Source organism: Meriones unguiculatus, chromosome 11 (genome assembly GCF_030254825.1).
Source record: "Meriones unguiculatus strain TT.TT164.6M chromosome 11, Bangor_MerUng_6.1, whole genome shotgun sequence".
In the NCBI taxonomy this organism is placed as follows: Eukaryota; Metazoa; Chordata; class Mammalia; order Rodentia; family Muridae; genus Meriones; species Meriones unguiculatus.
Genome location: NC_083359.1, coordinates 108,468,134 through 108,482,062, shown reverse-complemented (window position 1 = coordinate 108,482,062; position 13,929 = coordinate 108,468,134). Strand labels below are relative to the sequence as shown.

The window sequence follows — 13,929 nt, the reverse complement described above, 5'->3', positions numbered from 1 at the left end:
AATCAGAAGTCCAGCTCACAGCCCATGCCATCAGAACCCTTCAGCTGGCAAGACAACAAGAACTGAAAGGGAAATCAGTTTCCTTGTAAAAATTATATACTGTCTTGGGGTTGGACAGAACGCTTAGCAATGAAGAACATTTGCTGTTCTTGCAGAGGTCATGGGTTCAGGTCCCAGCATCCACATGGGGGCTCACAAATATCCGTAGTGAATCTGACGCCCTCTTCTGGCCTCCCCAAGCATTGCACACATGGTGTGTATACACACATGCAAGCAAAATACTCATAGACACAAAATAAAAATCTTTTACAAATTATGCACACTCTTTTCACTTTCAATATGACCAAATGCATTTAAACCACCATTCAATATATATATATATATATATATATTGAATACATATATATATATATATATGTATGTATAACAGATCTGGAGACTGGCTCGGTGACTAAGAGCATTTGCTGTTCCTCCAGAAGAGCTGAGGTGGTTCCAAGCGCCCACACGTGGTGCTTCACAGCCACCTGCAGCGCAGCTGTCACACACTCCGGGTCCTACACACACATGGAACACACTCACACGTGTACACATAAACAAAGACTAAAAAAAAATAAAGCACACATAATGACACATTCTACAATGTAGGGAAGGCCGGAAATAGCTGGGCAGGTTGAAAGACAAGTTCACTGCAAGTCATGTTTTTTGTCACGTGTCCATCCGTGAACTTTAGGTAGTGACTCACACTGTCAGGTTATAGAACATGACCTCGCTGTACAGAGGAATAAGCCTAAGAAAACACCCCCACACTCTGAAACTCAGCTTCAGTTACAGGCGGGACTTAAAAGCTATTTGTTCAGTTAGAACCACAACAAACAAGCATGACTGACTTACAAGCAGCTTTGGGAAAGCTACCCTCCTGTGACCCCAAATTACTGGTTTTTGCATCTTAATGCAAACCATCTTGAAGTAACCAGGGAGCCTTAGCCAGAGGTCCCTTAACCAAACCCAACTGTTCATCTGAGAGAGCAAAGCGAAGCAGAAAATGGCGCTCCACTAGCTGACTTACCTTGCACAGCCAAGCCGGCCAGCCGGATCACCTGTTCCACTGAGCACCGTAACCGCCCTTCAAGCACATCTTTTTTGACTTGCAGGTAATACTGATATCTGTCACGGGATGAGAGGAACAAGCATTAACACACAGATCCTGGACTATGTTCACAGCACAATGTCCAGGTGGCACGGATGGTGTCACCTTTGCAGAGGATGGACAGTGACCGCTGCCCACACCCTCTGCTCGGTGCAGCCAGATCACCGGGAGTGAGAAACATTCCCACACAGTGCTTGTGGGTGTCCAGGATGAACGGAGATGGAAGATGTCACAGCAACACTCAGCAGTGCCTGCTTTCGATAGCTTAAGTCAATCTGACAAAAATCTAGACACACCCAAGAGACGAGGCTCTAGGTATGTCTGCGGGAGGCGGGGGACGGGACTACATTGATTGCCCTAGCTGAGGTAGAAATAAAATTTTAAAATAATAAAAATGAGTCTTAAAAAACAAAAATGTATACAGGTGGAAGTCTCCTAGACCAGATCACTAACTGGTCAAATAATGCGGAATTCTGTTGAAGATTTTTTAGAGCATGGCTTCACCTCATACGTTTTCAACACATGAAAATGTAGCTGGTTTTAACTTTCCAACCTGGAGCATCTTTTCTAGAAGCAGAATGCAGACAGCCAGAGGTGCAGCCTCATACGAACAGAAGCTGGAATAGCGGGCACTGCCCTTCTGACTAAAGCGCTCCCTCAGAGCGCCTCACAGGGTCAGAGACCTCCTCCAGTACGTGTCTGCTTCCAGGCTCTCACTGTCATCCCTCCCGCCAGATTGCCCCACAATGGATCCTGAAATACTAGTGGTCCTTTTGCTCCTCTAATAATCACTCTGTACCATAACTTGATTCTGAGGTTACCTGAAGCCCACTTTCCCTCGAGACAGACAATCAAGTGAACTGACTGTGGCAGAGTATACCTGCACTATGACAGGGGCTGGTGACACACTGGCCTACTGACTGCCAGAGGGCAAGACACTGGCTCTCTGCCCACCCCAGCCCAGCCACCCTGGGTCTGCAGAGCAGGAAAAGAAGCAAAGCAAAACAGGTTAGTCTCTGGCAGAAAAAAAGCTAGACTCAGATCTGAAGGGCAGACACTGGGAGTTACTTAATAAATCCTTTTAAATCAAACTGAATATACAACAGAAAACTACTTCTGTTTCCTGCTCCTACCTGGTCTTTTATCTGATAGAGTCATAACCATTTTCTAGGTTTCACCATTCAGTCAGGAATTTTCCTCCTGTCCGAATCATTTGGCTGTATCAATGAATGATCACCATTGAGCTGTAGACACCAGCCCCGCAGAAAACCTTTGGTCTACTTGTCCACCAACGACTATCCCTCAGTGGACACAGTTCTGATTCCTCTTACCCCAAGTCATAGCGTACAGAAAAGGAATTAGTGACAAAGTCATTTGCTGGCCATGAAAAGCCAGGGTCTTCAAATCTAAAAGTGCCGGGACTAACAGAGAGGAAACATTAAGATCAACGCAAACCCCAGGGAAACCAAGGCATTATGGGTAGACAAGAAGTGAAGGGAGGGAGAAGGAAGAAAGGGAGAGGGGAAAAGAGGGAGGGAAAGAGAGGGAGAGAGAAACAGAGAAAGGGGAGAGGGAGGGAGGGAGGAAGGAAAGGAGGAAGGGAGGAAAAGAGAGACTGATTCTTGCAGTAGGAAAAGGAAGCCATGGCTTGTTCCCTCCTGAGACTTTGAACAAATAACACTGACGCACAACTTTATATGAACTTAGAATCCTGACAAGAGTAAATCAAAATACCCAACACTAAGAATCCTAAATGGCTACAGTAATGCATGCTGCAGTCATAACCTTCTGGCATTCTGACTTTTTCTGTGCAGACCATCAATTCCCCAATTCTTATTTCCCAGTTTTCATGTTTCTCCCAAAGAGAATTTGAGGCTGGCCACAGGCACATGCTTGCCTGCCTCCCCTCCAAGCCAGGCTACAATCATAACCCCAGTCCTCTGTTCTCCTGTACTGCAGGAACCCCATCAAGACCGCACATCACCTACCCCCTCTGCTTGGAAGAGTGCAGCCCCCTCCACTACAGGCAAAGCTTGCAGAGCCAATTAGGTAAATACACGAAACACCTGTGTTTAAAAACTAGCACCAGGTGTGGCAGTGTGGATCTGTAATTCCAGCACTCAAGGAGCTCTGAGAAGAGGATCACAAATGCAAGGCCAGCCCAGGCTATATAGTGAACTCTGGGCCAGCCTGGGCTATATAGTGAGACCTTGTCTCAAAACAAAATGAACACCAGCTAACTGACAATGCACAAGATTGGTGAACCTGCTGGGAGGCAGCTCAGTGAGGCTGGAGAAGGAGGGAGGGCCGCAGCTCTAGACGGATGCTTCTCATCTCAGAGAACAACGCCCTTCTGAGTTCAACACCCAGCCTTCAAGGTTCTGTGCTCAGTGCCCTCTGCCATCTCGCTCACCACGCCCCTGGACCAGTTCTCCAGGGAACAGCGCCTCACTCACTCCAGGTAACCTTCTCTTCAGGAGACCCTGGGAGGTGCCCGGGAGTCCTTTGTGGAGGAGCTTTTATCTCAGCAACCCCAGCAGTTCTTAGAGGGAGGAAACAGAGCCAGTAAGAGGATCCTTAAGTTATCAAAACCCCTTTTAAGTGCCAAGAGTTCACTGTGAAAGCAGACACTTCTTTGAAGACTAGCCACTTGGAGTCTGAAGATCCTACTTTCAAAACTGAGAGGACGAGAGCAGAAAAGAGGGACAAGGAAAGGTGTCAGCTTTGCCCTGTGGGCCACACTGTCTCTCTCAGTAATGTTTAAGGGCATCAAAACCAAGAACAAAACCCCTGCAGAGCCTATGAGCCATCTCTCAGACCAAAAGGCACCTTCAGGCTTACTGAGGAAAGCTACAATGGGAGTCTCAAAACTGACCAAAGTGTGTGTCGGGGGAGGGGCGTCTCAACTGGGAAAGGAGGCAGCTCACCTACAGTACTAATTACACGAAGTTTAAATCTCCTGTAGCGTCCCTCCTCTACCGTGGGTCGTTTTCACTTAGTCCTTCAAGTCAGAGGGGCAGGTAGGTGGCAACATGAACTCAGGGAGCATTTTTTTTTTCTGGGAGCATGAATGCAAAATATGCTGTCATCTTGGGGAGGACCAGGCCCCAGTCTCTGCCTCACTGTCAGTTTTTAACATTGTCTAACAGGGCAATCTTGCAGTGCCCGGTGGAAATGTATGAAAGGATGTTGTTACATGTGTACCAGAACTGGAGCTGTCTCCCATGTCACCCCAGAAGTGAAAATGACCAGTAGAGAGACTGTCAGCAGATTCTTTTGGCGACTACACCAGTGACCAAGAAACCCAGCGGATCTGGCCAAACAGCAGCTCCACATGTCCTGAGCCCGACACTTGCTGTTCAGGGTCATTCAGTTCTTTTGTTGTTGTTGGTTTTCAGACAGGGTCTCCTGAGGCCCAAGCTGGCCTCCAACTCCCTAAGTAACCAAGGATGACCTTGAACTCCTGCCCTCTAGAGGCATGGGCCATGGTGCCTGGTAAGCAGTGCCCAGGATCAAGCCCAGGGCTGCTTCATGCTAAGGGAAACCCTCTACCCACTAGCCACATCCCAGCCCACACACATAACAGGCTCTACTCAGATCCTCCTGGGACAGGAAACAGTGACTCCAACCAAGGAACGCGGGAACGCTGCTCACACGTAGGCTGCTATAGGCTTGTGCTTGGATACAGAACGCCAGGGCTGCATGCTCTTCTGGAAGCCATCCAGACTACAGAGACCTCTAGTGTCGCTACATGACACTCTGCTGGTTACTAGTGAGACTGGAAAAAAATAAGGACAAAATTTGGACAAATCTGGAAATTACTTGCTCCATAATTTACTTCCCCACTGAAAGCCGCTTTGTGAAATATCAAAATGGCGTCCCATCGGATCTGCGAGCAAAGCTGGCGTTCTGTTTTTAGAATCATTGGGTTCCTCTCTTTCTTGGTTAGACATACAACTCTAACTGCAGTGAAGTAAAACCATGGGTCCTATTTTGGAAACATACAATTTCATGGAAGTACACCCCACCCTGCCAGCACTGTGGGTGGAAAGGAAAAATCCAGCCAGCAATCCTCATGCCAGGAAATGAAGCACAGCCAAGTTTCCAAAGAGGTCCTCTTTGAATCTAAGCTTGCAAGGAAAATGTTAAAACATTCCTCATATTCAAAGCCCTTGAAACACTCACTCCATCTGGCTGCAGACATCCAGGGACTGGTTGTCGCTTATAAGCTGGCTCTCCCTGTAAGAACTGGGATATAATTCTACATGTTGGATAAAGGTGAATTTTCTCAGTTCATTTTTTCTTCACCTTGACTTTAATCTAAAGCACATCAGTAGAGCACTCGGTATTAAGACAGAGACACGAAACTGCCTGAACCATCTACAAGGCATGACGTTATTCTCTGTTTCCCGATGTGTGGCTGGGACCCCTCATCCCCACTCTAATTCACATGTGTGCAATCTGAGCATTCTGTCTGTGTTACACTTTGCAGGTCTGTCCCTTCTGGTTGAGAAATGCTTTGTGGTAGCCTACAAAGAAAGCAGGGCCTGTCTTACCGCAGAACCGCCAGAAGGGTGCCAGGAACTCAAAGGCCGAGGACACAGACACACAGCCTTGAGGATATTTTTCCCACCCCTCCCCCAACAGAACCCTTCATTCCAAGTCCGGGGCAGCAGAGGAAGCCCAAGTTGGGAAGAACCCATCTCAACAGCAAGGCCTTCAGCCCTGGATTTGCCCTGACTGCCATGTGAGGACACCAGCAGCCTCACCATGACACTGGATGGAGGCAGGAGTGGCAGGCCGGCATGGTACTGTAGATGCTTGCTTGGAGGACCCCTCCCTAGCACTGGATAACCTCACTTCCTGGTAACAGTGCTGGGCTCCTGGAGTGAGCATACAAGTGGCTGCAACCCTCTAGCAGACATCCTCAGAGCCCGTGGGATTCCTGTTTCCCTTTGTCCTGAAAACTACCGTGGGTAAGAAGGGATTCCTTTTATGTTGCTCCGGTATCCTGGACAAAGACGATTCTGCGATCAGCTACTGCCTCTCAGGTGAACAGACAAAGCCTGCAGGGTAGTCCTCTGATTGAGGGTGCCATAGAGATTTAGGGAGCATAGACAGACGCTGTGCAGTTGACCCTAAACAAGTAAGTTGGGGGAGACTTTAACATCCATACCCGGCCCTTCCATGCAGACAGCAGGAAACTGTGTTCAGAGAAAATGACTTGTCCAAGGTGACATTGTTTCTTAAACCAAAAAGCCAGATGGCATCGCTTCCAAGCAGGGCCAACCACAGACATGAAAAGGAGGAGACTCCCATTTCCCTGAAACTTTCAAATAAACACAAAACTGAAAGCACTACTACCTGGGATGTTTGTGGCCTTCTGGGGAAGGCTTCCCCCACAAGCCCTGCCTCAGCATCGTGGGGCTGGCCTACAAATGTACTGCATGGCTTCATCCCATGGCTGAGGGTTCTCCGGGTCTGGTTTATGCTGCCTGAAGCCAGGTGGATTAAGGCACTGCGAGCTGTGCCCACTGGTCCATCTCCCCAGTGCCATCCTGTGTTCCTCTCAGCCCCTTCCTCCCCGACAGTGCAAACCCAGCTCAGCCAACTTCTCTCCTCATCTCAAGAGCCAATATGGATGCTGCAATTTGTAGGGCATCTTTACAAGCCATCTTTAAAGCCTTCACAGAACTGTGGAGAATCAGAGTGGGAAAGGCCATGATTGTCTTGATCATTAACAGCAGGGTAAGGTTCAAAACGCCATTTCCTGACCACAAACCTTTCTTCACAACTAGCTGTAGCAAAAAGCCTTTTTGCTAGCATGTACTGGGACCTTCGCCCAGGATGGTGGAAAATGCACCTCACAGAGCATTGCTTTCTGTTTAACGTTTTGCTGTACAGATAAGAAAGAAAGGAAAAGACCAAGATGAGAATTCTAGGATTCTGGAGTACGAGGGAGAAACCTGAGCTCTTCGATTGACAGGGCTAGGTCACAGCAGGGAGACAAAGCTCATGCCTTAACTCCTCAGCTCCTAGCAGCCAGTTCACTCCGGCTCTGTCCTCCATGTCCACATACACAGTCCCTAGGTGGCCTACAATCAGACCTATCTGGCCATCCCCTTCCTTAGCCCTGAGCCCTCAAACCCCTGGAGAAGAATTTCAGTTCACCACTCCTGACACATAGAATAATGTGTCTGGTACCCGGCTCGTACATTATCTAAAAGCTTTTATATCTAATGAATGTCCAAGTGGATGGTCAATTAGAACCACACCAGCCGCAGTGCAACGCCCACACTCTGACAATCACGGGAAACAAACTGACCCCACAGAAAAACCAAGCAGAGGAGAGGGAGTAGCCCCACAGTGACAGCGATGACCTTAGAAGGGAAAGCCTGTCACTGGGCCTTATCTACAATCACAAGCTGACTGATGCGTGCTCATGAAAGCACGCACACACGCACACACGCACACACGCACGCACAGGATTCTCTTGGCCCGTATTCAGCCTCACAAGGTTCCAGCTGCACCTAGTCAACAGTCACCTATCACCAGAGACACCTAACTTCCTGGGAAGGCCCTCTAAGTCTCTGTGACTCAAAGGCCTCCAATTCCTTCCTAAAAAGGACAGTGTTTGTTTAAATGCACACAAACACACACAGGCCTTGAGCACCAGGGGGAAAAAAACAAAAAGACCAATGACAGCAGATGTTGCGTAAGAACCAAGGCAAGCCCAGACGAGATCCACGCTCTCTGCTCTTGAACTCTGAGTTAATTATAACAAATTACAGGGACTCCCAGTACACCATATAGAGACCATAAACTCCTTAATAGTGGCCTACACTGAACCAGGGTTCTGTATGGAAAAGGAACTCACTTTCCACAACACATCACAGAGCAAGGGGAACGTCCCGCCTCTTCTTGTCTGTCCTGGGTCAAGGGCACAGATCCCTTCACAGTCAGTCCTCTCTGGAGGACTAGAAAGGGCCACAGAGGCCTGCCTCTTTCAGCTGAGATGAACCATGACTGCAGAAGCCTGAAAAATGCGGTGAAAAGTGCTGATGTCATAATGAAATGCGAGCTTGTTAACCCACCTCAAAATCTCTCATGGTGCAGAAAACAGTTTACAACTTCTAAGAAAGTTATACAGAAATATGACCACCCCACAGTTGTGCCCCAGGTACAGCCAAGAAAGTTAGGGATTCAAAGCCACTCAAACGCTTGCGTACAAGGAGCTGGCAAGATGGCTCAGCGGGTAAAGGTCCTTGCCAGCTAGACTGGTGACCTTGATTTCGCCCCTGGGATCCACACGGCAAAGGCGAGACCACACTCCTGCAAACTGTCCTACGACTTCCTTATAGAATCTGTGCCACATATGGATGTACACACACATGTAATAAAATTAAAACCCTTGGATAAGACCCTGGTGTGGTGCCACACACCTTTAATCCCAGCACTCAAGAGGCAGAGACAGGTGGATTTCTGTGAGATCAGGGCCAGCCTAGGCTCCAGGCCAGCAAAGGCTACAGAGTAAGACCCTGTCTCGGGGAGGAAAAACAAAACACCTTGAGTACAAATAGCACCATATCTTACAGTCACCAAAAAGTCCAAAAGTCAATTCAGAAGAAACAAAAAGTGCTCCATCCACCACGCTATAAAGCCACCAGAAGGGGTGGGGTCACTGAGTGTGCACACGCTTGTAATCACATGCTTGGGGAATCACACACATTCTACCTGGGCTACCAACCAGCCGGGTCCCTTAAGGAGAACGAGAAGGGAGGATCGACACGCGCTGTGCTGTGGGTGGGCTTTGAGACGCCAGCCTGTGGAAAGGTGCCAGACACACAGACACATCTTACATGACCCCACTGACAGTCTGTGGCCAGAACCTGGGAAAGAGGAGGGAAAAATGGCTAAAAGTTCCGACGTAGTAGAGATGTTTGTCCAACTCTGTAAATGCGCTAAAAACAGTGAGTTGCCTGTGTGGTTTTTACATCTTATGAATTTTATCTGGAAGAAAGAAAAGCAGGTGAACAAAACACCCAGCATGCTAGTAAGGAAAAACCCTCAAGGCATGGAGCAGCGCAGGTCAGAGCTGCTGCTGCCTCCTGGCTGCAGGGCCGCAGGGCTTGCACTGTTTCCTGTGGGGGGGGGTATTCCTTCCTCCTCAAGGTCCCCAAGGTGTCTCTCCCTGTGAGAGCCAGGCCACCTCTAGGCTCAGGTCAGTTTTTCTCTTCTCCAACCCCCCACACGAGGCAGCAGACGTCACAGTTCCACAATGACACCATTCCTCAAAGCCTCCAGTGTGGCCTAGCCCACAGCACGCCTGGCCCCTAGCGCTCCCCTAGTCCCCAGCACCCTTCCCCAATGCCCCGCCTTGAACAGCCCAGGCTCCTGCACCATCTCCTCAGGGACTCTCCACACCTGCGTCTGGAGGCTGGGTGACACAGGAGGAGGCAGAGAGGGAGCCGAGGGAGACGATGAGTCACCTCCGACTAAGCCGGTCCCCTGTCCTGTCTAGGGCATGGAGAGGTTCAGAAATAGCTGGTTTGGTGTGGTGTGTAACTTCAGAACCTGTGCTCAGGAGCCTGAGGCAGGAGCATCACTTGAGAGCAAGAGTTCAAGACCGTGGAGGAATAGGGAGAATTCCGGTTCAAAAAACATGCTGGGCTGGCTAGGTGATCCGTGTGTGAACGTGAACACACCTGCCACATAAACCTGACAGCTCAGGTCCAATCACGGGAATCCACGTAATGTGGATGGGTGAGCACAGTCCCACGCTCCGACGGCAAGATGGGGCAGAAACCATGTGTCCAAAAGTGCCTGGGCAGCCAACCTGGAGCCCAGTGCGGCAGAGGCAGCAAGAGAGAGCTGGAAGAGGGGAAGGTGGGAAGAGAACATACTCCTGAAAGTTGTCCTCTGACGTCTCTCTGTGCCCCATCTACACAAATGCAGGATGAGGAGAAGTGGGGGGGGAGGACAAGAGAGCTGCAGTGACAGGAGTAGGAGATGGGGGAACTTTTGGCCTTGGGGGTATGGCTCAATATTAGAGCACTTAGTGTGTGGATACGTACACACTTGGGTTCACTCCTCACCAACACAAGGTGTGTAGGTGCTTCTGTGTGTGTGGTGTGTGTGTATGTGTGTGTAAGGCTTACAATGAACAGCGAGGGACGGTAATCTCATCACTCTTCATGCAATGGGAAGAGTGTGAATTTGAGCTGCCAACCAATCTGAGCAAAGGGGGTTCAGAACAGGAAGGAGATCCGTCAAGACCCCAGCGGCCTCCTCATCAGGCTGCTCTGGCCAAGCCTCTGAGCCGCAGCTGCAGAGCAGGGAGCCTTCATCCCTCTTACCCTAGTAATAAATATGACAACTCACTCATCTGCTTGAAGTACACAGCTGCCTGGCCTGAAGATCATGTGTCCACGGAATTACCTCCCGTCCAGTGTGGGAACGGAGCTTAAATTACCCCTGCAAGCATGAGTCAACTGCCCAAGGAGCCGGCTTTCTGGTTACAAGCCAGGTTTGTGGCAAGAAGTCAGCAGAAATGCCTAAAAATGTGGTTAGCTGATGGGGGTGGGGGTGGGAGTAGGGGTGGAGGGACCGTTAGCAATATGCCTAGTGTGAAGAAAAATGACAACAGACGAAGAGAGCAGGCCTAGGCTCCTCCTCAGAATCCTTAACTAAGGGCAACGTCACTGCCAAAAGGTCTGTCTCCTGCCGGTGAGGTCACGTACCTGAGGCAAGGAGGAAATACTGACTACAGGCTTAAGAGGTGTTTGCAGGAGGGATGAGGCAACAGAACTAATTACTTACATAGCTCCTAAAGGCTCTGATAAAAAGAGAAGCTACAAATCTTCCCAGCCTCCCTAGGTCACTGCAACCAGACTCCTGACCCTGGAACTGTGGGTGGAGAACACGGAGGGCCGGGCTTCTGCCTCCCACCCCTACTCCTGCAGAAAGAGCCCAAGAACCAAGCCCTTTTCAGCTTCTGTAAAGGCAACGTTCTGAACCTCCACCCTCACACATGCTGGAGGGAAGGCTGAGCTTCCCCACCTGCCAGGAGGCAAGTGACACGCCAGGTCCTGGGACACCGCCAGCACGAGGACCTCAGCTTCAGCTGAGGTAAACTTCTGATCAGGGTGGGCAGAAGGCTCCTTTGCACAGTTTGAGCAGGATATGGACACCGCAGGCTCACAGGAGCAGTGATTTCTCTGTGTCCTGGGTGCCTTCTCATCCTCTCAGGCCAGCCACAGAGGCTCCAGGACACTAAGATTTCTGTTTACACATGCGGAATTGGAGCCGCAGGCAGCTGCGGAGACTGGCCAGGCTCCTGTGTCCATTGCTCTGCCCACACAGCGTCTTCGTCTTCTATTGTCTAGGAGCACAGACCTCAAAAGAAAAGGAAAAGATGGAAAGAAGAGAAAAGGGCGCCCAAAATCTGAGCCACACTACAACACGAATCCACTGGCCACTGATGGAATTTCCAGTGCTGGCCACGAACAGTCTCCCTCACAGAATCTTCACAAGTGGCTGGAGATATCAAACGTGGCAATGACTGCCAAAAATAAAATACCAGATTGGCAAATGTCACAGCCCAAGAATCTAGTATCTTCTACGCTGTGGTTTCTGGCAAAAATTGTGCCTGTTTTTTTTTCAGCATGGAAATGCCTCCCTATAATCCTGTTTTTCAGGCTCTTGAGTAAGTGTCCTTTCATCCTTGAAGATCTACTTTTCTAACTGTCTCAGTATCAACAACAAAATCTTTAAATTTTTTTTCTCTTGTGTATGTATGTGTTGTGCAAGTGTGTGGGCGTGCATGATCAAGTGTGTGGAGTGTATCTGCGCGTGTGTGGAGGCCCAAAGCTGTTGTTCTGAGTTTTCCTCCATCACTCCCTACCTTTTTCTTTGACTCAGAGTCTCTTAGTTGAGCCCAGAGCTCACAAATATGGCTAATCTCGGCAGCCTGCTTGCTCCAGGGAACCTCTGTCTTCTGAGCCCAAATTACAGAGGGTCACATTTTGTGTGTTCTGGGGATCCCAAGTCTAATCACTGAGCCATCTCCTGAGGCACCAAAATTTTCTTATAAGCCTTGACACGAAGACAATTTTGGGGTAGAAAAAATAGTTGACTAGACTGAAAAATGACAAAGTTTCACAGGACTGAAAACACACAGGTAGACAGCAACCCTTTGCTGAAGGTGCAGGCAGGGGTGGGAACTGTCGAGCAGAGAACTGTAATTTCTGTCTTCTGTTCCACGAGGGGCAGCTACAACACAGTCCTCCTCAGCACAGGACCGAGAACTGAAAACCAGCCATTAGAAATGAGGACGGGAACCTGTGAACTGTGTCCTTCCTGAACCAGGAGCTCAAGGCAGAGTGCTTCAAGCCGTGGGGGAGGGGCCCAGGCCTGGAGACTCAGCCCATCTTCTTCCTTACTCCTCCCATTAGACAAGGGGGGCAGCTTTGCCATCAAGTGCTCCCGTCACAACGAGCCACCTCTGGGGAGCAACAGCGCCAACCAGTCGGAAGGGACACCCACAAAAGCGGGAGCCAACGCTTACCCTCTGCTTTTTATAGACTGACTCTGTCGGATGTCTGGGTGTCTGCTATCAAAACATGCTATCTCAGCACCGGGAGGTGGAGACGGCTTGCTGGTTAGCCAGGCCAGCTCAAGGGAGGAGTGAGAGACTGTCAAAAAAACAAGCCAGGTGGTTCCTTACAGAAGATACCTGAGGTTGCTGTCTGGTCTCTGCGAGCACACAGATACACACACACAGACAGACAAGCAGACAGACAGACACACACACCACCACCACCACAAGCAGCCATGCAGCATAGCTGATGAACAGCAATGAGGAGGGCAACATCTGTAAACATAGTAAAGTACATTGGGAATGCATGGAGTATTAAAAACACTCCAAAAAGCCAGGCCCATGGACTTAGGGAAAACAGCAGACCGATGACGGTGTCACACCCTTATATGGACCAAATAAAAACACCACGTAACCCCGCCCAGACAGCAGCACCACGGACAACTAGTGCATCAAGGAATGGTGGCAGGGTTCCTGAGCGCCCTCCAGGGCAGAGCATGGCCACGCTGCCCAGCTGGTCCTTCTGGACTGCACCTGCGCTGGGCGGGCTTACCTGTGCTCCCGTGGCTTTCAGCCCCCAACTCTGCCTGCCCCGTAAGCTCTCCTGCCGTGTTCCTGAGTGTCTACCCTTCCACCTGCTGCGATTCCTTCATATTCACCAGGTCTCTCGCTGCCTCCAGTAAGAAATCTATGGACGTGTGTGTGTGTGTATGTGTGTGTGTGTGTGTGTGTGTGTGTGTGTGAGTGTGTGTGTGTGTGTGTGTGAAAGAGAGGGGACAGAAACCTAATGTTAGTAGCTGAGACTGGAACACACGAGCCTGTGACTACCAAGGGCGCGTTGTCAAGGGAAGCCAGACTCCCTGACACACTGTGGCCAGTGGGCCAGACATAGCTACGAACTTGTTGCTCACCACATTCTGATATTGCGGAAAGATAGAAACATCTATCCGTGTTTGTTTCTTGCCAGTGCATACACGTTTGCATACATAGTGCATGTTTGTGGATGTGTACATACACGGAGCCATGAGGACTCCAGAGCAGGATGCACAGTGTCCCCTTCATTGCTCTTCCGTCACTGCCTTGTGACAGGCTCTCTTACAGAACCGACAGACTGCTTTTTGGCCAGGCTGGTAGACCAGCCAGCTCTCACAAGATCTGCCTATCTCCACCCCACCTGTGTTTGCTG

The 13,929-nt window shown here is 49.7% G+C and overlaps 1 protein-coding gene across 1 annotated transcript in view; it reads right to left on the bottom strand.

Annotated features, from left to right (window-relative positions):
- Ptpn14 (protein tyrosine phosphatase non-receptor type 14) overlaps window positions 1-13,929 on the bottom strand; it is a 139,918-nt gene that overhangs the window by 52,525 nt on the left and 73,464 nt on the right. Inside the window, exon 4 of the mRNA XM_021645317.2 lies at window positions 1,067-1,164. Coding sequence (XP_021500992.1) covers window positions 1,067-1,164 — 98 coding nt within the window. The remainder of the gene's footprint in view (window positions 1-1,066; window positions 1,165-13,929) is intronic.